Source organism: Podarcis gaigeae (assembly GCF_964106915.1).
Source record: "Podarcis gaigeae genome assembly, chromosome: 7".
Classification (NCBI taxonomy): Eukaryota; Metazoa; Chordata; class Lepidosauria; order Squamata; family Lacertidae; genus Podarcis; species Podarcis gaigeae.
The window spans coordinates 36,717,953-36,745,429 of NC_139683.1; the positions used below are offsets into that span (position 1 = coordinate 36,717,953).

General features: G+C 41.0%; 1 protein-coding gene and 1 long non-coding RNA gene across 9 annotated transcripts in view; one reads left to right on the top strand and one right to left on the bottom strand.

The window, feature by feature from the left end:
- Positions 1–27,477, top strand: part of LOC310848764 — a 202,969-nt gene that overhangs the window by 141,038 nt on the left and 34,454 nt on the right. The gene's annotated exons all lie outside the window — the stretch shown is intronic.
- CHD7 (chromodomain helicase DNA binding protein 7) overlaps positions 1–27,477 on the bottom strand; it is a 142,131-nt gene that overhangs the window by 83,405 nt on the left and 31,249 nt on the right. For all 8 annotated transcript variants that reach the window (XM_083747506.1, XM_083747499.1, XM_083747505.1 and 5 more), the window contains one exon: positions 22,096–23,935. In XM_083747506.1, coding sequence (XP_083603632.1) covers positions 22,096–23,760 — 1,665 coding nt within the window. In that variant the 5' untranslated portion in view covers positions 23,761–23,935. The remainder of the gene's footprint in view (positions 1–22,095; positions 23,936–27,477) is intronic.

A 27,477-nucleotide genomic window follows, 5' to 3' on the forward strand; every position in this document is an offset into this window, starting at 1 on the left:
TGGTATCTTGCCACATTTATGCTGTACACTGTTGGGCTAGCAATAATGTCCTTGCTAAATATAAGTCAATGGAGGGAAGACTGAAGATACTGGCTATGTGTATCATTAAGTAGGAGGGAGGAAGAGGAGGGAGAAATTGTTAAATAACTGAAAGCATGTAAAGAACAGCTGTTTTATCTATTAAGAAAATGATATAAGTTGCAACAGAATTCTAAAATTGTAAATCCTTAATTTTGAAAGGTGAGGTCTTTGCATATTTACTTAGAAGTAAGTCTTGCTGTGTTTAGGCATTGGCGTAAGAAGTATTAATTTTGCCCTACTCCCAGGTAAGTGCAAATAGGATTATAGTTCTATTCTTTAGAAATAAAATGCACAACATATGTGAAGGGCAGCTAGGAGTTCTTTAGATGTTCTCAATTCCACGACTATTCTGCAGACACTATACCTTGTTTATTCACTGCAACATGATTAATTAATGTGAAGCTGTAGTCTACTGGAAAGAGGCAGAAGTACAAAGCAGATTTCAACATTTGAAATTTAACCTTCACTTTGAATTTCCTCACTTCCATTTTTTCCGCTTCAAGCTATGCTTGCAATGTCCATTTCTGGTATCTCAACAATAAATACAGAATAAGATTAGTGGGGGTTTTTAAAAGGTGAGTATTACAATAGGAGAAATAAGCTGAGGTTCCTAGCACTTCAATAACATTGATAGTTATATATTGAGATGGTCAGACTCTGAAATCCAAGTAAGATCTCTTAAGAGTGTGGCCAAATACTATGTTCAATATAATTCTTCCACCAGGTTAAGAATGAAAATCTAATTCAAGAAGCGGTTTCAGTGTTAAGATTTTGTTGCGTATAAGTAGATTTGATATTGAATCAAGGATACCAATTTCCAGAAGAAAAACACAGAAATTGAATGGGTGATAGCAAAGGTAGTACAGTATGTTAACATGAATGAATTTAACATCAATACTAGTAAAGTTTTAATAGCAGCAATTTTTAAAGCAGCAAGATTTGAGAGGCTCAATGACTAAGTCATAGACCTTTTACCTATAATGGGTTCCATTATAGCCCTAAACTCAAATGGAGGTTAAGGTAGACGGGGAGGGGGGGGGGAATTAGTAGTATTTCAAACACGGCTGGAAAATAGTCTCTCTCTTTATATGACCAAGGTAATGTCATTAAGTGACGTAACAAGTGCAACTAAAGTATCTATTCTGAAGCTTATTAAAAGATGGGTGCTATTTTATATTTATTTTTTAAAGGACGCTTTGCAAGTGGAACCATTATTTTCAAAGGAAGGAGTAAGGCAAATAAGCATAAATTGATTGAACATTTTGATAAAGCTTAGGTACTTCTTAGGTTAAGCATTGTTCATATATAACCGATATCACCATGCTCAAATTTGAGTGTTCACCCGGACTAATATAAGCTGAAGTCCTGTGCTAAGTCACACGTGTATTCTTAACGCTTATACCTTGCTGCTCAGCGGCATCTTGAGTGGGGGTTATTTTCTGGGGACTATGTGTATATGCAGGAACACGTATAGTCCAACCATTTCCTTGAACCACCCCTGGGCGAGCAATATTACCTTCCATAGCTAGCACACCAAACAGGTCTTGCTCTCTCCCTTCCTCCCCGCTAGGCAGAGTGGTTTAAGCTCTCTGTCTTGCTTACAAAGCCCTGGGAGGCTCTTGCGCGATATCATGAGGCCACATCCAAGTTCCTGCAAGAACCTCCAAGGGTCCGTGCAAGAGTCTCTGAGAGCCCGGTAAACAAGATGGAGAGCTTAAGAGCATATTCTGCGCTGGGGAAACCCTGCACAATAAGAGCATTTTACTTCTCCACCTTCTGTGCATTTAATTTGTTCGATTTCAACTGGCTGGCCTTCAACCATGTAAAGCTGAAATCACACTGTAGTTGCTAGTCTGGGCAGCTTCAGAACCATACTTGCTTACCTTCAGCATTAGAACTGCATTGTGTACTTTCACAGCATTCCCTGTTACCTCGGCTTAAATCAGTTGCATATGTAATTACAAGCAAGACTGCAGCCCAAACACTTTACTTGAAAGGCAAGGTTTATCTATTTAGAACACAGTAAAAACTGGAAACAACCTCTAGATAAGTTTTTGTTTTTAAGATGCATGCAAAGAAGTTTGAGGCTAAATCATTACTATAACACTGGGCAACGACAAATTTGTTGTCTGCGTTTTTTCAGTTGATTTAGGACGAATCTGATGCGCTGAATCCAAAAATCACATTGGTTTTGCTCAATCAGGTCAAGTTTTTGAGCTATGGCCACATGTCGTTTTTTTACGTTCTTGTTCACATGTACGCTTGTGTGGAGCATTTTAGAAGAAGTTGGTGGGGGTAAAATGCCATGTCGAATAATTGTTTTGATTGGAAATGATTATTTTAATGACAAGAAGTATTCAGGTCCGATAGATCTGGGTGATTATGTCGAAAAGGGATCAGTTTGAAGTCATAAAACCTCAAAATCTTCCATAAATTGGTGTGGCAAAGCATAGTTATTTTGGTATTAAACTTGGTGACCCGGATAAAGCTTGGGCACCACACATGGTGTGCAAGGCATGCACCGAGATTCTACGTGGGTGGACCAATGGCAAGAGGAGTCTGAACTTTGGAATTCCCATAGTTTGGAGGGAGCCGACAAATCATGTCACTGACTGCTACTTCTGCGCTGCTGATGTGACTGGGATCAACAGAAAGAACCGGAGCAGCCTCAAGTATCGTGATCTTCAATCAGCACGTCGTCCTATAGCTCACTGTGAAGAAATTCCAGTGCCTATCTTCGGAGATCTTCCTGACATTAGTGACGAAGATGCCTCCAGTGTTGAAGGACATGAAGAAGAAGTGGTTCTTGAAGATGATGCTCCACATCCATTTTCCCAAAAGGAGTTGAATGATCTAGTTCACAACCTCAGCTTATCAAAGGACTCTGCCAAACTCTTGGCATCCAGATTGAAGGGAAAAAACCTCCTCTCTGACAGTGCTCGCACCAGCTTCTTCCACAACAGGCATCAAGAGTACCTCCGTTTTTTCTCGGAAGAGAAGGACTTGGTGTACTGTGCAGATATTGCGCAGCTTCTGCTCAAGCTTGGAGTGCCACAGTACAAACCCAAAGATTGGAGACTGTTCATTGACAGCAGCAAGCGATCACTGAAATGTGTTCTGCTACACAATGGCAACCAGTTTGCCTCTATACCCCTGGCTCACTCGAGTACACTGAAGGAGAACTATGAAGCAGTGAAGTATGTGCTGGAGAAAATTGGTTATGATCAGCATAAGTGGTTTATTTGTGTTGACCTGAAGATGGTGAACTTTTTGTTGGGACAACAGCCTGGCTTCACCAAGTACCCATGTTTTCTGTGCATGTGGGATGGTAGGGACCGTGCTCAGCATTACACGAAGGACTGGCCTGTGCGGGAGGAATTGGTACCTTGCAGAAAAAGGAACGTCATCAACGACCCTCTGGTGGACAGAGACAGAATACTCTTCCCACCGCTGCACATCAAGCTCGGCTCAATCAAGCAGTTCACCAAGGCTCTGGACAAAGATGGTGACTGCTTCACTTACTTGTGCCAGGCTTTTCCAGGATTGACCATGGAGAAGTTGAAAGCTGGCATCTTTGACGGTCCTCAGATCCGTCAGCTCATCAGAGATCCAGAGTTCGGAAAGTCAGTGAACGAAGTGGAACTGGAAGCGTGGAAGGCATTTGTTCTGGTAGTGAAGAACTTTCTTGGCAACAATAAGGCCAGAAACTACGCAGAACTTGTCAACAACATGCTGACTGCTTTCAGAAACCTGGGCTGCAAGATGAGTGTCAAGATGCACTACCTATTTTCACATATGGAACGGTTTCCTGAGAACCTGGGTTCAATGAGTGACGAGCAGGGGGAGAGATTCCATCAGGACATGAAAGAGATGGAGACCAGGTAACAGGGTCGCTGCGACACAGTCATGATGGCTGACTACTGTTGAACTCTGAAGAGAGACCTCCCTGCCGCTGAGCATTCCAGGAGTTCCAAGAAACGGAAGTTCAAGCCCTGAAGTTTGAAAAATGGTGAAGCAACATGCAATTTATGTGTACTTACATTTATCAATGCCCACCATTCAGTTTACAGTAATCGATGTTTCTATCAGGTAATCAATATATGTTGTTGGAAAAACATTTTTTTCTCTTAAAAACATATTTAGAATGATATGTATTGACAAAAATCAGCTGATAATGCCACAAAAATGTAATCAATTTTGTCACAAGATCTGATTTTTTCCAAATCAACATAGCACAAAAACCTGACCTGATGGAGAGAAACGGATGCCATTTCCTGATTCAGCAGTGCAAAAATACCCTAAATCAATTGTAGAAATTTAGACAACATTCAAAAAGTAAAAAAATGTTGCCCAGTGTAATCTATATATCAAGACACAGGTGTTGGCATGTTTTAATCTCTATTACTGTTAATTTTAGTGATTTTAAATGCTTTATTTATTTGCCCAGTTTATTTGTTCAACTACTAGAAATATCCCTGCTTTAAAGTAGTTTCAAAGATGTGAGAGGCTCAAAAAAGATGTGAGAGGTTCAAAATTAGCAAGGCGCCAGGCAAATTTTGCGCCTGAAGATTTTCCATTTGCGAGCACCTCAAAAAATCTGGGTGCCATTTTTTTGGTTGGCGGACACTCGTGGATTGTTGAAATGTATGGGCTTTGAAGCCTCGAAGTATATGCTAAGGATAGACAATATTTTAAGAAGTTTAAAAATAAAGAGTACAGTGATACCTCGGGTTACAGACGCTTCCACTAACCCAGAAATAGTACCTCAGGTTAAGAACTTTGCTTCAGGATGAGAACAGAAATCATGTGGCAGCAACGCGGCGGCAACGGGAGGCCCCATTAGCTAAAGTGGTAGCTCAGGTTAAGAACAGTTTCAGGTTAAGAACGGACCTCCAGAACGAATTAAGTTTTTAACCCAAGGTACCAATCTAAAAGTGTTTTGAAAACTGAAGTATAATACCGATTTTTATTGTAAACACCAAATTAAATATGTATTACTAATTTCTGCTAAAAAATATTGTTAACAATGTGTCACTTATGTGAATTGTGTTCATGCTTATCATTCTGTTTTTGTTTTGGTGCCCACAACCTACCGTATTTTTCGCTCTATAGGACGCACCTTTTCCCCTCCAAAAATTGAGGGGAACTGTGTGTGCGTCCTATGGAGCGAATGCAGGCTCCTTGGCTTCAGCGAAAGCAACGCTAAGCCTCCGAAGCGCAGAGGGAGCGCTCCCTCCGCGCTCTGGAGGCTTCGTGTTGCTTTCGCTGAAGCCTGGAGAGCGAGAGGCGTTGGTGCGCACCGACCCCTCTTGCTCTCCAGGCTTCAGGGATAGACGCGCACAGCCCCTCTGGCAGGGAGAGGCTGCATGTGGCTATGGCTTCCTTAGCCCTGCGCAGCCTCTCCTGGTAGGGAGAGGTTGCGTGGGGCTAAAAAGGAAGCCAAAACAGCGAGCGGGATCCATCCCGCTCACTGCCTTGGCTTGTGCCATAGCCCTGTGGAACCCCTCCGGAAGGGAGAGGTTGTGCAGACTGTACATTGCTTTTTGGGGCTGGGGGGGGGGAAATATTTTTTTTCTTGATCCCCCCCTAAAAACTAGGTGCGCCCTATGGTCCGGTGCGCCCTATGGAGCGAAAAATACGGTACGTCCCAGGAGCCATTTGGCTCCTAGCTTTTCTATCCCAGTTTCTAACACTGCTACAGACCCTCTTGAGTGTTAAGATTGGGCAAAGGGGTCTGAGGTAGTTTCAGTGCTCTCAATTCAAAGAAAGGTGGTCCTGGAGGTGGCATTCTGTGCAGCAACCCCTAAGACATGGAATTCCCTCCCTCTGACACTTTTGGACTATCGTTTTCATGGTATGCTGAAGACACACTTCTCTATCATGGCCTTTGGCACATGAGAGGCTTTTATAGGACCTGCACCTGCCCTCTTCTCTTTACTAATTTGTTTTGACTGATTTTAACACAGCATTTCTAAATTGTTGTAACCCGCCCTGGAACCTCATGGTGCAGGGTAAGAAATCTAATTAATAATTATAACATCTTGAAAATATTTTAGTCAATTTATCATAAAGCAATACATTATTTAATAGATTAAAAATTCATAATAGGATATGGAATTTTAGCAAAAACTGCTTGCTCTCTCAAGTCCATATTTCTGCTTTTTATTACACTATATAGGTATGGTTTCAAGGCAACTTGAGAGATTCTAAATAAACTAGTTCTATAGATGAGCCCTAGGATTATTATTAGAGAACAGTTTTAAAGCAACAGCATTTTAAACACCCAAAAAGATTCCTAATGGCTTTCAACTGCTTCAACTGGGACCTCGTATTTTAAAAGCCAGGAAACAAACTTCCTCTAGCACAAGGAGCCTAGTAGTACTTCTAATATTAATTATACTTATACATGTAAACTGCTAAGACCACGTAATACAGACTTATTCTGAAATCTAATATGGAAGGCATCTTTGAAAATCTGGAGTAGATGATAAGAATGAAGATCAAAGCCAGACTCAAATACCACTACAACAAATGAGAGCAATTAGTGGATTTGTATCAAAGAATAGAATTATAAAGTTGAAGAAATCACCGTATTGCAATAATAAAAAACCTGCCTTGTTTGGGAAGGCTAAATATATTGACTGGGATATATATATATATATATATATATATATATATATATATATGCAGGTTTTGGTGTCCTCGGGTGTCTTCCCGTGTAAAAGTTGGGGTGTCTAGGCGACGTTTCGACGAGGTCTCACTCGTCATCTTCAGGCTGGTGCTTTCGGCTTCTTGTTACTGGAACAGAGCGGGATCTCAATGTTTGAGTTCCTATAAATACTGTAGAGGGGGTGTGGTGTCTAGCCTCCAATGTTCTGGGCAGAGAGGAAGTTCCCAGGCTAGTGTGCCTTTTCTTCTTTTGTTCCTTAATTACTTGAGAGATACCTTGAGTGATTTCTTGAGTGATATCCTGAGTACCACTTAGGTGGGTCATTAGGTGTGGATTAGTTGCTAAAGTCTTTGTGTCTTGACCTCTTGAACTTTGTGAAGAGTTTTCCTGAGAAGATGGCTGTATTGCACTTAGTTGTGCTTTGGCTTGGCTTCGTGTATAGGGGCGAGCTGTGGTTTTGTGGCTTGTGTCAGCCAGATCTGTGTAGGGATTGCAGGGGGGTGCAGCATCCGGAGGTGCCACCATGGATTGGCTACTGGATGGTGTCAGTAATTCATCTGTGGAGAGGGTCTGGGTTTGGGTCTGGTGTGGTTGATTGGTGTTGGCGTTCTGTGTGCCTCTGGATCTGGTGTCAGTTTTTGTGGGGAGGGCTAATTTCCAGATGTCTGGCAAGCGGGATGTGTCGTCACGCTTGTTCATGTTGTGAGGGTGTTTCTCTATCTCGATGGCTTCCATGATTATTCTCTTGTGGTGATGTTCCGTGTTAAAGAGCAATTTGGAATCTGCAAAATTAATTTCGTGTCCTGTTTCTTTCATGTGTTGGAAAAGAGAGGAAGTTTTTTCTTCTTTTTTGACGGCATTCTTGTGTTCTGCGATACGTGCATCAAGGTATCTCTCAAGTAATTAAGGAACAAAAGAAGAAAAGGCACACTAGCCTGGGAACTTCCTCTCTGCCCAGAACATTGGAGGCTAGACACCACACCCCCTCTACAGTATTTATAGGAACTCAAACATTGAGATCCCGCTCTGTTCCAGTAACAAGAAGCCGAAAGCACCAGCCTGAAGATGACGAGTGAGACCTCGTCGAAACGTCGCCTAGACACCCCAACTTTTACACGGGAAGACACCCGAGGACACCAAAACCTGCATTCCTGTACCCGTGAAAATCTACGAAAGCATATATATATATATATATATATATATATATATATATATATATATATAGCTCGTGTTATAAGCATAAATATAAATGATCACTGAAATATAATAATAAATAATAATAAAATTGTATTTATATCCTGCCCTCCCCAGCCAAAGCCAGGCTCAGAGCAGCTAACAGTAAAATAATACAGCATTCTAAAATCAATTCATTATAAAATCAGTTCAAATCAAATTGATAGCAACCACTGGGCTAGAGTTCTGTGAAGATAATGACTACAAGCATCGGCTGACGAGAAATCTGAAGTGTCGACAGCACAAAATTTTAAAAAGTAATCAAGACAATAGGATTAGTTACCCCGTAGGACTCAGAACAAACTTTGAAAATATAACTTGTAACAATAAGCACTGTTACACACAAAGCAAAGAAAAAGGTGGCTATTAAAATACTGCCAAAGCATGACTGAATTCAGAACCATAAAATTAATGGGAAAACCTCTTTGGGTCTTTTGCTTCTGCTATGTTTGTAGAATGCAAAGTCAAGTTTTCCTCTGTAAGCTTTTATTTATTAAGAAAAAAATGTATGCAAACTGGTGTGGTTTTGGGGGGCACGTGGAGTTGAAAGAGTGGAAATAAGAACTCCCTTCAAAATTACAAGGGGAAAAAATGAAATAAAGGCGGTGGGATGAGTTCATTGCAGGGAGTTGGGCTAGATAACCCTTGAATCCCTTCCAACTCCACGATTCTATGATTTTCTCAGTATCCAAACCATTTTTCAGATAGACTCAGCTGACGTTAAACAAATATTTTCCTTGATACTGTGCTTGAGAATGCGGGGAGGGGGGGTAATAGTTTTTATGACTTAAAAAAAACTTTTTAAAATCCACCCAGAAATGATTTCAGATGCAGGGATATGCAGCAATAGGCTGATCTGTCCATGCATAGATGAGACTGAGTCGGTTCCTCTGTCCCCTCCCCAGCCAGCATTCCAATTTTCCTGCTGCTCCCCACATGCTTAGAACCCTCATTTAGCTTTAAACTTAAAGGAAGGCAGATGCCCATGCCACTGAAATCTGGATTTCTAAACATCTGAAAATTAATTTAAAACCACAGACTTTCAACTGCTTTACCACAGACTCTCCCATTTGAGCTAGAATTACAGCTGTGCAGAGGTTTCAAAATAAATTTAAATCAACCACAAATTAACCAGACCTGCCTGTTTCATTTTTGTAAAACCATAAACATCCCCCATGATGCTCTTCCTTTTTGCTGGCACAAAGAAGTTAAGATGATGTCTCACAGCAAGACATTGGCTAGTGTAGAATGTGTCAATAGTACAAGCAGTGAACAGGAAGTGTCTAGCTCAATCACTCCACATACATTCTACAAACATAGCAGAAGCATGGTGCCCTCCAAATGTTTGCTAGACTACAACTCCCATCAGTCCCAGCCAACATGGTCAATGGTAAGGGATGATGGGACCTGTGATTCTGCAATTTCTAGAGGGTGCCCTGTTGGCTACCCTTGCATAGATGGTCTTAGGAAAGTTGGTCTTCTCTCAGATCCCTATCTGCAATGCAGATATAATACTCCTGACCAGCCATATGAAGTTGTTTTAAGAAATCCTATATGAAGGCACTCTAGATATCCCAAATGCTTTATGAATTCTATGTATTACAATCCCAGCTCCAAGATCACACCTCAGCTTATGCACTCTATGATTACTCTGTAAAATGCATCTATTATTTGCCAAATAATGTTTAAAGAATTTGGTTTGAAAATTTTCATCAAAGAAAATATTTTACACTCCTACACAACTGAGAGCTCAAAGTAAGAGGCATTTCATTTCCTGCAAAGAGAAATAACTTGAAAGAAAGATGAACCTTTATTTTTTTCTATTTCTAGCAACTAGATTTTGCATTATCTCATGACCCTAAGTTATGAACAATAGCTACTGGGAATACACAGATGACAGTTTGCACAAATGAAAACGATGCCAGCTTTAATGGTAAATATTTTTATATCCAGAAGCATAAGGTCTATTTATAAACAGCCCAGAGTGTTTAGCAACAATTGGCTGGTACACACGAATATTTCTTTCAAAATTAAACAAACCACTTCAGATCAGATCTGATCTCCCATGCAAGGAGAACTACAGCATTATCACTATCTAACAGGGCCAAAAAATATGGGGTACCAGAACTGCAAGCGGATGCAAGGCCATCTGGAAGAGAGAGAAAATGGGACTAGGAGGGATAAACAGAATGTTGGAAACTGTTCACGGGTAATTTAAACAGCTAAAGTTCAAGTGATACACAGATCTAAAATACAACCCAGAAGGAAGCACTAAATGAACTGAAAAACATTTTTGGCGTTTTATCTCAACATTATTTTAAATTTTATTTTATGTACCCATCAGCAACACACAAGCAAACACAAAGAAAATTACTTACTATGTCACTTTCTAGATTTGCTCCCGAGTAACAATACCATCCTTTCCCTTTAAGCCTTACTTTAGCATATCAGCTCTGGTGTCTCTTTTACATTATGCAATTTTTCCCAGAACACTTACTATCATTAAAGTCATAATTCATTTCTCAATGAGAAGTGATTTGGGAAGGATTATTACCCGAGTGACTGTATATGCTGTATATCAAGTTGGAACAAATGCCTTCTCAACAATATAACTATATTGTTATAACTATAAGGTATTGGGGACAATCAAGGAGTTCACATGTGTGCCGTCCCCTTAAACCTCTCCCTGGAGTGAAGCTTCTCCAAATAGGGTTTGGAGTAATCTTTTTGAATGAGCATGGTCAGAATGGTCAAAGGATCTGATCCATAAACGCTCCTTTATTTGTATCTGAGGGCTGTTCACTACACCGGAAAGTACGTCAATTAAATTATTGTTTATCTGCACATGTTTCTCCAAAATTATGAAGTTAAGTCAATTGTGTTGTGTGGATGGCAAAAGGGAACAAAAAGAACATTCAGATAAATAAATATGCCATCAAGCAAATTTTTGTCACAGGAAGTTCAGGCAAATAATGTGTACATACACACCACCTGTTTTTCTCTGAATATGTTAAGAACAGCTAATGCAGGGAAGTCTCTACTACGTCTGTAGAAAAGAACTAAGTTCTTTCAAAGTCTTTATCACAATCTAGGGGTGCTCCTTACTACTGTATTTTCGAAAAAATGGTTTCATGATATCCCTGGCATACAATCCAATTTATAAAACTGAATAGAGAGGACACTATTATTTCATCTTGAGAGTTCACATGCATGTTTGAAAAAGCAACTTAATGTCATAGATACCGCACCATGATTTTAGATGTGCCAGATGTGCTATAGCAGGAGTGGGGGACTTTTGGCTCTCTGGATGTTGCTGAACTACATCTTCCATTACCCCAAACAGTATGACCAATGGTCAGGACTGACAGGAATTGTAGGTCAACAACATTTATAGGCCATAAACATCTACATGACTGTGCCAGAAAGACGACCTTGCACAAATACTTCAATGAGCAGTTTTAACTGCTGCACAACAGCAACACCACATTTTATACCAAATATTTAAACCACACCTTTTTACTTGACATATTAATCTATGTGAGAGTTATCAATACAAATGCATATTCAGCAGGAATGTAAAACAACTAATTTATCTGCTGTCCATGAGAACAAATGATGAAAATGAATTCTGAATATATTCACTCAAGTTTTGGGAGTCTTATATATGGTTCAAAGTTAGATACATTCCTATAGTTTGTTGTTTTTAATTAATGTAATTAATTAATGTTTTTATTAATACTGATATGGTTTTATTGTATGTATTGTTTTAGTTGCCGTATGCGACTCTGGGATCCTTTTGAAGAAGTGTGGTCATTAAACTAAATGTATCAACTGCTTGTATCAAATGTGCAGAGACCAAATGTGAAGAAAGATAAAAAAATCTGTAAACATTACATAAAAGTTTGCTACTGAAATATAAATTAAGGCAGAGATTTGCTGGTATACTTTACTATTGTTTCAAAAACTCTTTCTGTATGCAACTGCAGAAGTTTGAATGTAGGATTCCATTTCCTGTACGTTTATTCTCTAGGAATGCATAATTGATAAAAATAGAAATTAAAACCATTTAAATCAGGGATGGGCAACCTATGGCCCTCCAAATGGTGCTGGATTCCAACTCCCATCATTCCTGACCACATGCCATGCTAGCTGGGGCTGATGGGAGTTGGAGTCCAGCAACACCTGGAGAGCCACACATTTCCCATCCCTGATCTACAGGAAGCAATCACATGGTGCCTGACAATGGATAAAACTAACCTACAAGTTAGGATTGTTACCAGCATTGTTCAGACAAGAAACTACAGGCCTTCCAAAACCTACAATTTAAGTGCTCTTCTGACAGGTTAGCAGCAATTCAAACTCCCCATTTATCAAAGATCTACAGTAGTTACCATAGTACATGATGCAGTTGTATGTGCTTATATTTATTTTCCTATGCTATTACAACCTACAAAACAATGAAGAGGTAGCATTTCCACTTTATACAGATCTGCATGTCGCCACCAATATTTTGAGAGCTTGGGCTAATGAGAACCAAAATCTTGGCCCAGAAAAAGTAATGTTGCAGTTAATCTGCAAGTATAAGCAATCCTACAGTCATCCAAGGTCCCATATACATTACATCCACTGTGATGTTCTCATTATGCAGAAGTCAGCAGATCTCTATGAATACGCACCTCCCTCTCAGGTGGGAGGAGAGAGAAGAAATGATATAATACTACCAATGTTTCCCAAGTGGTGGTAAAGTGTTTAAAATGCAATTTTATTAACAGTTCCCCCCAAGGTCAGTACTGTCTCTGTATTGCAGAAGGGGGAGGGGAGAGGCTGAAAGAATGACTTCTCTAAGGGCAAAATGGTAAGTTCACTGATGATTTAATAGCTCATTCTCTAACCACCAGAATATGCCTCACCAGAACACAACCTCCACTTCAGCCCACATCACTCTATAAAGTCTCTTGCTTTGTGAAAAGGGTTATTGGGGGCCTACAGGTCATTTCTTAAGGACGGAAGCTCATATGTGATATATCTTTGTGGATCAACAGTACAGGAGATGCACATCCTGTGCCAAGTAAGCACATGTTAAAAGTAAGTAACCGAAGCTGGCATGCAATTCATTATGGCAATAAACACCCTATAACTTTTAAATACCTACATAAATTTGTAATATTCATAATTACAAGGAGGCACATTTATCTGGAGCCAGGATTTTGGAATCTAACTGAGAACTGTAACTATTCCAGTGCAAGAAATCCAGGTCAGGTTTTCAAGCACATTCAAACCCAGAAACCTCCTAGGTGATGATGCTGCCGCCTACCAGATCATCTTGCTGTTGCAGACTTATTTTTATGCTAATTGGGCAAACTAGTTTCAGCCAGCCTTGTGAATAGATAATTCAAAAGCACAGGGTACTTTTTTTCAAGCTGAGACACAAGATGTGATAGAATGCTTCTAACTAGTTTAACAAAAGTTACTTACTCAACACAACTATCTTCTTTTTAACAATTTTGATACCCAATTTGGAAACTCCAGCCCCTTATAAAGAGCAATTCATTTAGTTCTTTGTAAAATAAATTGAGGGCAAGGAAAAGGAACTGTTTATATTCATGTTAATCTAGCTAAAATATCTCCAGATTAAAGTTTTAATCACATTAATATAAAAAAATCAGGTTGCATTTTATATAATTTTTTGTAAAATAAAAACAAAGTATTATATTTGTAGAAGGGAGGAGCTAAAAAGAATATTGAGCAAGTCCACAACTGTTTCCATTCTGTTTTTTATCAACAGTAGTCTGGAATATATATTCACTACTTATACATCTTATATTTGATTGCAGTTGCAATGGTGCAACCACAAATAATCTATTGTTCCTGAGCAAGGAAGCAAGAGACAGGTAGAAATAAGCTTGGTTACATATTTAATACACCATTTGAACTCAAAGGAACAGAGGAATCAAAAGGGGGTTATGCTTGTTCAGAAGTGCACCCCACCAGTGGAAAAATGCATTACTGAGGGGCCACCTCCACCACTGTGAACCTGCTGCACCCACAGAACACTGGGGGCTTGACTCTGCTGCCAGAAGGGTTTTCAATGGAAATTAGGCCCCCAAACAGGGCATTCCATGAGCATGAAGGAGGTGAGACAGATGCAGCCCTGGATCAGCTGATCAAAAGCCCCAATATTCTCTAAAGGTCCCAAGGACCAGAGCCTCCACCACAACAGAATGGAGCTTTCCCCACAAAAACAAAAAACAAACCAACAAAAAACATGCAGGTGAGGAAAACAAGTTTGCCACTCCCAAAGCCTTCTGGCCAGACCCAAGTCACCAGGATTTTGGAAGTGTCGGTAGATATGCCGCTTCACACACCTCCAACTCCCACTTAGGATTGCAGTGGAAGGGTCACTAAGTCAAATCATGCACTGAGTTAACTGTAACCTTCTCCCAGCTTATCCAGTCACTTCTGTGCTCCCTCCCACAATAAATCTGCCCAGTTCTCTATGATGGTGACTATTTTTCCCAAGGAACCAGTCTGTCATTCACTCCAGCAGCAGCTGCCCTTATATCTTCTTTGTAAAGATAGATGCAACCACTGAAGCTGCAGGGAAAATACAGAAGCATTTCCCTCTGGGCAGGGTACAAGACAGGCAAAAGTAAAGAAGGAAGGCTACCATCATGCCAAATCTATTGTTAAGATTGGTTTGTAAGCCTCTCTTTCAGCAAGGGTAAGTGCCAAAAACATGTGAATGACAGAATTTGAATCTAGGTGGTGAGAAGGAACAGATTTCCCTTTCTGTTGATAAGGTGACAAGCAACATAGAATGAACACACTGAAACTTGCACTTCAAAACATACAAGATGGCCTGATGTTAGCAAACAAACATTGGTACTGTGTGCATATTAGAAACTATGAAGTATAAGCTGCTGAACCAGTAAGATAGCAAACGGGGATGGGAGGGGAATTCACATACTGTCCATGTTCCAACATGGGTTGGAAACCTCCAGTTGGTGGATGGATTGACAGCCTTCCATATCTCTGGTCCCTTCCAATACCAGCTGTTCAGCAGAGGCAGATTTTAGAAGCCACATTCCACAGAAAGCCAGTCTATAGTACAGCCTCTATTAACTGAAAAGGTCTAATTACCATTTTTTTCTTGGTACCATGCTGACCTCTAAATGAATTGCTGTGAAGCAGGTGAGAGCTTTCACCGCCCTAACATTCAACCATGCAGGAGTTCTGAGCCACTTCCTTTTGTATTGCTGCAACTTTAAACCATCAGATCATAACCAGACAGTGCATGAGTGACACTAGTGATTCCTCTCTAAAATAGGGAAAGGGGAGAGGAATGCAAACATAAAACACAGGATAATGCAAGTGGGGGGGGGACCATTGTCTGCCTAGTTTTTAATATAACTAACCAACTACTGGTACATATTTTACATTTGAATAATTTGAAACATAGAAATCATATAATGATGGTTATTATAAAAAGAGTTTACAACGAAAACCTAAAAATAATTATGATAGCCCACTGGTGAAATGCCAGGAAGACACTAGATTATCAGTTAGATATTCAGATCAAGCATCTTTAACACTATAAAATGCTGTGAAACTACAGTGGTACTTCAGGTTAGGGTTAGAAATAGTACCTCGGGTAAAGAACTTTGCTTCAGGATGAGAACAGAAATCGCGCAGCAGCGAAGTGGTGGCAGCAGCGGGAGGCCCCATTAGCTAAGGTGGTACCTCAGGTTAAGAACAGTTTCACGTTAAGAACGGACCTCCAAAACGAATTAAGTTCTTAACCCAAGGTACCACTGTACTGAGATTGTTGAATGGGATGATTTATCTGGAAAGAAGATATGTTGAAGGGGTGAGCTAACAGCTCTCTATACTTTATTGCAACTCAGTTCTAACCTACAGTAGTCCTTTGACCTTTTTAAAATAGCACTTAGACTTTAATGGTTGTACAGAAAATCTGGAGTACATCAATATCAAAGCAAACAAGCTTATTTTACTCTCATCTTTTCTCAAACATTTGTGAATAGGTGACACATCTTAAAATTCATCTTAAAATTAAAAGTACCAATTGCGAGCAGAAAGACTGAAACTTCCAAATTAGCTAAATACTGCTGCAGTATAGTTTTGAAAGGTGTCAAAGAGAAATCACGGGAAAGACAAGATGCCAATTATGCACTAGTTTTAAGGCAGCAGTGTTCAAGCTTTCTGCCTTTTCACATCAACTTGCCTGTCAAAGAACCCTGCATAACAGTGATGCAGATGATTTTGGGGTGTGGCTGCACTCATTTCATGCAGAGTTCTGACCTAACCTGTTGTAGCTTGCCATCACCCCACATGAACTGAGAACATTTCCTAAAACATACTTCATACTTCCCTTTGCCTGCATATTGCACAGAAAGTTAGGTAATGAATGGAAAGCTAAATTTCAAAGAAGTGTAGCCTCCATTACTTATCTTCTCACTGAAGAATGTAGAGCCCAATGTTTCCCAAAATACAGTCTGAACACAACCCAGTTGGGTGCTTATAAAGTGAAATGACAGGTTTATAGATTCCATGTGTATATTCCAGTGGATAAATTAGGAATTAAGTTCACCAAACCACGACCAACAGCCATCTAGCTCCAAATGTTGAAGATGGAACTTATCACAGGATATGAGACCATATCAGTATTGCCTAAATAACATGTCTCACTTATTTACACTTTATTTATTTACATTAAACTTTACTGTTATGTAGGTGCAATTCACTCGGTTTGGAAAATTCCTTTATTTTATTTAACATATTTTTAATCTTCCTATTAGAGTTCAAGTCCTTCCAAACCTGTCACTACCCTGAATAACTTGATGTCACACTCAAATTGGCTAACTCACAGCTCACTCCTGATTTCAGGTTATTTGTGAATATTAAATATCACAAATCCAATGCAGATATTTGGAGGAAGGGCTCTTTACTAAGACTTCCCTCAAAGTAAAAGATGTCTGTTTACTCCTACCTTCAACTTCAGAAAAGCTTGTTCTTCTATTTACTTAACAATTATCACTTTAATAGTGTGCTCTTCCAGTTAATCTGGGAATGAAATTAGTCACATCCTTTTTTAAAAAAAATACTGCTCATTGCCTATTTTCCAATTCTTGGATGAAGAGATTAATTTTAATTTGCATATGTTTTGACATCTGGCTAACCTATGACCCACCAGGCATTGTTAGACTAAGACACTCACTTTCCTGACCATTAGCAATGCTGCTGGGAGTCCAATAATACATGGATGGTAAAAGATTAGTTGCCCATGATTTAACAAGACCTTGCTTGCTTCAGATCCCTCCTCAAAAATCTACCTTTTCCATGAAGCCTTTGGCACAATCCCCATAACCTGTTCACATAATGAAACACTATCTTAGAAATAACATAGACTTACACATCTAAAAAGAACCTACACCAAACTGACAAAAGGATGGCAGATGCTCAAGCCCTAGCAAATGAAAGGGAAGAAAAGATGGAGATCCACATGCAGTCCATATGTACCTTCATGCAGTCCAATGTTCAGAGGTTGTTTAAGAGAAGCTGACACCACCCTCTGCTCAGAAAGAGAACTTCTTGCTAGCTACAACCCATTTCTTTGGGGTTTCTGATTACAAAATGCACTGGAGGTTGGAAGGGTGATTGTTGCGATCGCTACCGTTTCAGCTGAATGCTGAAGTTGGCAAGTCCATGCGGAAATGGATCCTCCTGAGAACGATGCACATTCAGAAGGAGTTTCCGAATGTCAAGCACAACCTAAGATAATGCGGTGTCCTGAAAGAAGACTCATGTTGCTCATGCCCAAGGAGGACTTCGAGGTAGGTGTCAGGGGACTGCCATCGAAACAGGGGAAGGGGCAGGTGAATACAGAGAGCCTCCGAAGCTGCTGAGGAGCAGCGCCTCATCCAGCGGTGGGGAAAGCCACACCTCCAGTGGAGCAGAGGGGGAAGGGGGTAGCCAAGCAAGGGGAGGGCTCGAAGATGCTACTGAGAGCCCAAGCGCCTCACCTAGCCTGGCTGGCCAGGGAACAGACATGCCGTTTCCATTGCCCAGCTTGCACAGAGGGGTGAAACGTAAGGAGGGGAGGCAGAGATTTGGGGTGTCTAAGTTCTTATGTTGGGAGAGAAACCAGAAGGGGCCACTCCCGGAATCTGCAAGTGACTAAGACAGACATGAATTGTGGGGTTCTATACTGTAAATAGTTTGCACCAATAAAACCTGTAAAAGACACGTCGTAGTCCTGCCTGGTTACTCACTAGCAACCACCCCCCCCCCCAACCTGACAGTAGGTTAACTGCCTCTCAACACCATCTTCAAAGTGGGTAAATCCACAGTTTATAAGATCTTCCACAAAACTGCCTGTGTACTGATGATAAACATGTTTCCAGTGTATGCCCTTATCCTTACAGCAAAGACATTCCCACTGTAAACTGGCTGATTACTGCCTACACGTCCCAAGGACAGGCATCACTAATAACATTAACTACAGTCGTGCCTTGGTTGTCAAACTTAATCAGTTCCAGGAATCTGTTTGACTCCCAAAATGGTTCGAAAACCAAGGTCCGGCTTCCGATTGGCTGCAGGAGCTTCCTGCACTCAATTAGAAGCCATGGAAGCCGTGTCAGATGTTCAGCTTCCGAAAAAAGTTCGCAAACCGAAACACGCACTTCCGGGTTTGTAGCGTTCGGGAGCCAAAAAGTCTGAGTACCAAGGCGTTTAACAACCAAGGCACGACTGTACTACCATAGCAAAGGGAGGTTACTGTTAGAGAGCCCCTTCAGGCATCAAAAGTTGAGGTAGAGGACACTTAAACCTTGCTGGATGTTGAGGAAGCCGTTGTGGCCAATGCGATTATGGTGTACTGAATCCCACAAGGTAAACCTGCAAGACATGGTGTGTGTGTGTGTGTGTGTGTGTGTGTGCGTGCGCGCGCGCACACAAGCACATATGCACTACACAAAAATAATGATGCTGGAAAAACTGTGAAGCCAGGCAATGCCTCTACATAGCTCCATCCTTATTTCAGACATTGTGATATATTAGTATATTCCTATGTTTAGCTGGTGATATATTGCGATATTGAAAACCAGTTATTGCCTAGCCCTACTATTCAGCTAAGTGTTACTTGAAGCAGACACACGGTTGACCACGCTGGCATCCTCTTGGCCCTGGTGATTATCTTTCTTTATCTACAGTATAGATTCTAGCGGAACTTCTGATATTGTGGTTTTAAACAACTCCTAGGTATTTGGGAAATTTGACCATTTTGACTTTGCCTTTCACCTTCCTTTTTAACACTACACCTCACACTACATCCTGGGTACCACTTAAGATTAAATTCAGGGTCACCAGCCCTCTGACTAGTTCCATGGCTAACTGTTTCAGAGCATAATCCCTTACAAGAATCCAGAAATGTTTACATTTTTGTTGTGATGGGAACACATGTGTAGCCAGTCCATGTGAGGGTAACTAAAGTCACCTTTCATTAATGAACATATACCAATTTCAAATACAATACTAGGCAAGCTTGGCAGCTTCAAAGTTTTTAATTTTGCTTACTAAATACAAGTAAAAATAAGGATGCAAAATTAGATCACTCTATAGTAAAGGTAAAGGGACCCCTGACCATTAGGTCCAGTCGTGACCGACTCTGGGGTTGTGGCGCTCATCTCGCTTTATTGGCTGAGGGAGCCAGCGTACAACTTCCGGGTCATGTGGCCAGCAGGACTAAGCCACTTCTGGCGAACCAGAGCAGCGCGGAAACGCCGTTTACCTTCCCACCAGAGCGGTATCTATTTTTCTCTATAGTGGTCCTCTAAAAGTCATCTAACTAAAACTCCCACCATCCCTGACCCCGGCCATGCTGGTTGAAACTGGTAGAAGTTAAGAGTCCCATAGCATCCAAAGAGCCAGAGGTTCCCCATCCTGTGCAAACTGAATTTTTTCCAATGAAAATTTGAATAATCTATGCAAAGGGAAATTTTTCAATTCACATTTTTATGAATGTCTTCATTACAGAAATTAAATTCTATAATTTCAATTTACAACAGTTAACATTATATTTATTTTATCAATGAATCCACACAATCCTATGTGCCTGCTTAGAAATTTTGCAACATGGTGGAATGAAACCTGGCTTTTATTTCTCTTTCACAGCAAAAGAACTCAAAGCAATGGAAATGTGCCTGGCAGTTTTGTATGACAATATGTGATTTATCACCGTTATAGGCCTTTCACTGATGATTGCATTGCTGACCTCAGTTGGAAACAGGAGAAAATGATAGCAAGATGTCTGGCATGCTGACCACCACCACCAAAAGACCAAAGTGAATTAAAGGGTGTGGTGTGAGCAGTTTTATGTAGTACCTAGCCCAGGCTGATACAGAATTTATCTGCCAAGGCCATCCAATGGGGGGGGGCATGTTTCAAATCCACCAACCACTACACATTTCACAATGTCTGGTGGCATATTTGAGCAAAGTATACTAGGCAGTCAACTGATGGATGAAATTGCTATATTTAACTTGTAAAATGAGTGGGTTGTAAACCCAAAGTATAGAATTAATCAACAATTTGGTCTCTAACTCTGAAAACTATAATTGAAATAAAATAAATTGGTGGTCCTTCAAGTAGAAGCTTACTAAAAATATTTTCATTCCATTTATACAAAACACACACCGTATATTTCGTGTCCACAGGTCATCCATTTCAATTCATACAAAGGTCAATGACCTATCTTGATTTCAAAAGACAAGTTTCTGCAGCTACATAAAAGTTTCCATCTCTAGCAGAAAGTGTTATTCTCATGAGACTTTGCATTTAATACATCTTTGGCCATTTTTGTGAAAAACGGTTCTGAATATAGCTGTCTTTGTTGATTAAAACTGCAATAAACTGAACTTTTCAGCACATCAGTCCTCAGCAATACAGTAAAAAAACAAAAACAAAAAAACTATTCTACCAAGAAAAAGTTCAAAGCACCTAGGAGGACATTTTACAGCCTGGGTGGTGACAGCACAAACTGTTCAGAACTTTTTCAATTATTAGTCTCAAAAGCAGGAAAGGTTTGCTACTCTTGAAAATCCCAAAAGATGGCATACATGTCTGTAAGAGAAACTTTTTTATTCCTTATTGTATCACAAACAAAGCAAAAGTCAGACAAGTAATAATGACTACAGTGCAGCTTTTAGAATATGAAGGGGGTAAAATTGGTTTATCGTATTGCCCCTTCTTTTGTGTGTTTTCTATATATAAGATTAAACAAAAACTCCACTGACAGCCCAGATTCTGACCACAGCAATTTTATTTTAAGCAAGCACTAATGTCCTTTCATATCCATTCCAGACAGAAGGGTAAAATGACATTTTGCTCAGTTTTGTTTCTACTTCATTATTAACAGTGAGAAAAATATGGTCAGAGTGTTAAACCTTTGCTATTACTAGAAGAAAGAGGGAGCAAACAAATAAACCATTTCTCTAATCCAAGACAAACCTTTTTCCCAAACCTGAGACCTGGTCATGCCATCTCTCTTACACTAAAATTAACATGCAGTCAACAGGAAATACCAGATCTATTGTTCTCCAATTGTATTGTAAACTTATTTCCAGGGGAACATCTAATTATTCCTTCACCTTGACTTTTCCTTGGTTTCCAGAAAAAATATAATTATATTTAATTACAGGACCCCAATTTAAGATATATTTTGAAATATTAAGCAATTAGCCCCAAAGATGGTTCCAAAGATTCTATAGAACCAAAGCATTTCAGTGAATACATTAATTTTATTTATTTAAAATTATATATATCCCATCCTCCATCATTACTGATACCAGGATAGAGTGCAGCATAAAATAATCTTCAAGGAAAATTTTAAAAAAAGAACTGATTCTTTAAAACACTGACAAACAAATCAACCAACAGAGAGAGTGAAGTCATCTGGAGATGATAGCTATCTAATTTAGTTACCACAAGCAAATCAGGATAGCCATATATCCATAAATAGAGAAAAGGATCAATATAAAATTGCTTAAAATAAAAATACCTGAAGATAATTACACTTTCAATAGCATGTTACCTACCTGAAGGACAGGCACTTTTTGTGGTGTGTTCTGCGGTGACTGGTGAAGCTGCGCCCAAGGCTGATGGTGAGGATGTGGTGGTGGTGAAGACTGGTGGTGAATGCCTGGGTGAGGTGGCATGGGAGGACAGGTTGGCATCTGCTGCTGAAAAGATGACTGACTGGGATGCTGCTGGCCAGATATTAATCGTTCTTGTATTGCTTGTGGATCAGCAAGGCCAACACCTGGACAGCCATTTGGTCTCATGTGGCCCCCCATTTCCCGTGGGGCTGAAGACATGCCCATGAACGGCCGATTCTGTTGTATATTCCGAGGGCCCATACTCCTCTGTCCAATTCCCATGGCACCAGGCGGCTGGTGAGATGGCTGAGGATGGGGCATATTTGGATAACTGCCAACTTCCATTGGTATTCCTGCACTACCAGGCCTAACCTGTGGAGGAGGTGTACCTGCTGGATTACTCATTGCTTTCATGGGTGACATGGGAGGTGGAGAAGCATAGGTTCCCTGAGGCTGTGAAGGGTGCATAGTTTGTGTGTTCATTTGGTTAAGTGAGCCACTAGGGTGAAGGGGCTGCTGGTGCATTAGTCCTTGACCACTGTTAGATGGAAACCCTACGGCATTTGGGTACCTAGGTACAGACTGATTCATTGGAGTGTTATTTGTAAGGCCTAAATTCTGATTCATCCCTGTATTGTTTACTAATCCCTGATTAAGGTTACTGTAAGGATAACGAGAATACTGCCCTGAGTTGTTTATAGTAGGTGAAGGTACTGTCTGGCCCCGAGAACTAAAATTAAGTGTTTGTGGCCTAACAGCACCCTGCTGAGGAGGGTTAGGGGAGAATCTGGGACCATGGGCTACTGATTCTCCATGGAGAGCAGTGGGAGGGTGGTGATGAAATTGCTGCACTGAATGTCGTAAAGAAGGGCCCATGCTTGGATTCTGTTGGGGCACATGAGACATGTGGCCAGGTCCTGAGGTGGCAATGAAAGGATTTCCCTGATTAAGACCTTCCTGGCTTTGAGAAAACTGGTTTATCCTCTGCTGTTGTGGCTGACCATGCTGTTGCATTGAAAAGTCACCACGAGCCATATAATTTCCCATTGGCTGCATGTGCTGAGGATGTCCCTGTCCAGGTGGTCCTGATGGTGCTGGTGGTGGCGGCTGAGTGGGTGGTGGTTGCTGCTGCTGGTATGGTGCTCTTATCTGGTCTGGCACTTGAACTGCCCTTGGCCCCCACATAGAACTACCATCTACAAAGGGTTGTGCATGCCTTTCATTCTGCATACCAGGATAGACACCCATTTGGCTACCGGTACTCCCACCGTGAGGAACTGGAGGATTGTGATACTGTGAGTGAGGAGATGCTATACCATTCCCTGGGGCATTACTCATCATTCTGTTGGGCTGATCCATCAGATGCATTTTCTGCTGTTCATACTGATTATAATGATCAAAGTGGGTCAACTTTGCTTGATTTTGACTGTTAGGAGGATGGTGAAGGGGTGATTGCAATGAGGCAAATCCTTGATCAATAGGCATTTGTTGCCCCATAGCGTTTACTGCATTTTCGGGGTATCCACATTCACCCAAGCCCTCCAGTCCTTCACTGAAAATATTCCCATCTTCTCCAAACAGGCTCATCATTCCTGGATCTGCCATCTTTGTTCCAGCACGCAGCGTCTCAGAGCCACAACTAGAATACTAGTTCGTGCTTCACCTCACTGAGGTGTTTGTCTTCAAAGCCTTTAATCCTCAACTAATCGCCTTCATGTCATTCCATATTTCCTTAATTATTTTGGACCACAGAGTGTCAGGCAAATTCGTGTTACGAGTCCTAAAAAAAAGAAGAGAAAGAATTTTTAAAAATCAGGTTGAAAGTAAAAACACAAGTTGTATTTAAACACACTACAGCTTTCTGCAATTCTAAATGAAGCCTTTACAAATCCGGAGCTTTTAATATTTCATTAAAAAAAACCTCATATGAAGCTTGATTATGATAAGAAACTAGAAAGCCAGGAAACAGTAACCTTAAATTAATCCATTCACTACACTTCCTTGTGTTCCATTCCTGGATAGAACAGAACAAAAGAACACAACAGGCAGCTGAGGCAGCTGCCACAGCAGGCAGTCAAATGTATGAATATAGCCAAACAGCCCATCTGCTGAACTAAAACCCTGAAAATGCTCTACTTACCAACAGCATGTCCTTAACCTTATTCCCCCGAGCAGAGTAATCAGATGAGTGAGCAAGCAGCAGCAAGAACTACAATAAGCTAAGTCAGTTATATGCCTAGCTCTTAAGGTTAATTTCTTCTAGTAGTCACAAAATCCTGTTGCTCAGTTAACTAACTACACATTTAAATAAATTATAAGGCACACTCGATACGCAATGAAGTTACAAACAGGATATTGAGTTCTGTATTAATGCAACATTCAGGATTAATTCTTAACATTTGTATCCAATGCAGCACTAAGTTAAGTCACTAAACAATATTCAAGTTACAAGAAAGGAGATTACGACTAAACGCATGGAAAAACTTTCTGAAAGTAAGAGCTGTTTGACAGTGGAACAGACTCCCACAAGAGGTGGTGGAGTCTCCTTCCTCCTCGGTGGATTTTAATCAGAGGTTGGGTGGCCATCTGTCATGGATGCTTTAGCTGAGATTCCTGCATTGCAGGGGTTTGGACTAGATGACCCTTGGGTCCCTTCCAACTCAAAGGTTCTATGAATACATTGGCTCTGCTGGTGAAAGGGTCTGTACCAGCAGAACACTGATGCACACCAGAATGCATAAAGAAGTTGTTGGTAACTCTGTGGCACAATGGACTGCGCAATCTGTTGCACGACGAGTTTCCACTAGTGCAAGTGCTGCACTGGATTCCTCTGTTAAAGCTCAACCACCCACTAATGCAACAGGTCTTGTGCTAGCAGGCAGAGAACACTGGATACCAGCTACTGCTTTCAAGTGTTTACTTGTATTGCCATAGACATAATCCTTACAACAACCCTGTAAAGCTAAGTCAGTATTATCTGCCATATTGCAGACAAGGTAACCAAGACTGAGAACATATGGCTTGCCCACAGCTGCCTAGCAAGTTCATGGCAGTAGTGAAATTTGAACTGGAAACTTCAAAGCTTTAACTTTACAGTGGTGCCTCGCTAGACGAAAAGAATCCGTTCCGCGATTCTCTTCGTCTAGCGGTTTTTTCGTCTTGCGAAGCAAGCCCATTGACAGCTTAGCGGATTAGTGCTAGAGCTGTCACGCGGCTTCCAGCGATCAGCTGTTAAGCGGCTTATCAGCGGAACAGCTGATAAGCAGCTTAGCGGCTTAGGAAAAGGGCAAAAAAGCAAAAAAAACCCCGCCGGGGGACGCAAGATTTTTTCGTCTTGTGAAGCAACCCCATAGGGAAATTCGTTTTGCGAAGCGCCTCCAAAACGGAAAACCCTTTCGTCTAGCAGGTTTTTCGTCTTGCGAGGCGTTCGTCTTGCGGGGCACCACTGTATTTACTAAATGCAACCTCTTACATCAGAGCTGGTGTATTATGTGGTGATATGAGAACAGTCTCTCTCAGAGGTGGTGCCTCTAAAGGAGATTGTTCTTCTCTCACAAACATGGTTGCTGGAAACAGTGTTATCCTTAGGGCTTCAGTTGAAAGCTGATCCATGGCATTTGCTAGTTTTATGATTTTTAACTGATTTGAGTACTGGCTTTATGCGTGCCTCTTGTGTGTTATGATATATTGTATTTATACACCTGCAACCTGACTTGGAGTCCAATGTTGAATGATAGAATAACTAGAACGAGAAAATAACTTTCCTAACTAAATAAATTCCCGACCACAACCTGAAAAGGTACAATTTAGTTGCTGGTTTTATCACCTCAACACCACCTAGGCCTAAGGAAGCCATTAACAACATGGCATAAAACAGATAAACCCACAGGTAAGGAAAACCCTCCATTTGAAGAAATACCCACTAAAAAGAACCAATGAACTGGAAATAAAAGCCGGGGGATATAAATATTGCCTGAAACTAAACTGTTGAAATTGTGAGAGATTTCAGAATTCTGGAGAAGGCAATCATGAATTCCCGCTCGCTCCTGACACTTCAGTCAGGCCGCCTGTTGCTCACCCTCTTCCTCCACAGCCCAGCCACCAACCTCGGTAGGCTGAGATGTGAATGGGGCTTGCCTGCCTTACAGCCAGCGCCTTCACTTATTTCTTTGGCTGCATGAGAGCTGGTGGGCTACCTCCTCCCTTCTTTCTTGCACTAATCACTGAGCAGAACAGAGCCTGAGCAGAACATGTTTTGTTAGTGCCCCCATTGCTGAGCGGAATGGTGGCTCCCAGTGAGCTTACAGGTGGCTCACAGGGTGAGCTGTGACTGGCAGCTCCGGGCTCCACATTTGCATGAGGTGCCATGCCATGCCATGTGGTGACCCAGCTGATGCACTCCGCCTAGGGTAGCGCCGCCCACCTGGCCTCACCAGGAAGCATCAGAAGCTGTGCACGGTGACGTTAATTATCTGTATGGCCAGCAACTGCTTTCTTCCTCCCCACCTTCTTTCCTTCTTTCTGACATCATACTATATCAGCGAGGTTTAGCTGGCAATATATTACGATGTTGGAAAGCAAACATTGCCCAGCCCAACTGGAAATAAATGTCATTCCAGATGCTCATTTGGACACTGATGTGAAAGAGGAAGACTGAGCAGACTGCTTGGCGGTTCTCCTGGGATCTCAGATAAAGGAGGGAAGTGGACCTCTAGCTTCTAGGGAAATGGAGGAGGGAGGGAGAGGGTGAATGCTCAGGTTTGGGACTGGCAGTTAGCCCCAAACCTGAGCTATCAAGCATTACAAAGGACAGCTGGGGAAGGCCTAGAAGTGTGGGTCCTTTTCCCTTTCCCCACCTCTGCACCCCAAAAGCCCTGAACAGCACCAAAGGGCTCCAGCCAGACTAGAACAAGAGTTTTCCTAGGGTGGGAATGCAAAGCAACATTTTATTACATGTCTCACTTGTATAGTTATAGTGACCTCTCTTACAGAGATATTGCAAGGATTACTGAATAATGTTTATGAAGCACTTTATAACATTCAAAGTGCTATATAAATGCTGAGTTTTATGGAATTCAGAAGCACAGCTTAGATGGCTTTAGAAAGACAGATTTGTGGATAACAGAAAGTGATAGACCCATAAGCCATGCGAGCAAAGAGGAACCTCTAGAGGAGAGCGATTAAGAACAGGAGATGACTGTTGTCTTCAAAACCCACTTGAGAGCTTTCAGAGGTTGTTGACTTGTATCTGCTGGAAATATTAACCTAAAATTGATATTTCTTACCTACATCTCTTTAAAACACAGGTCAAAAATAGGTAAC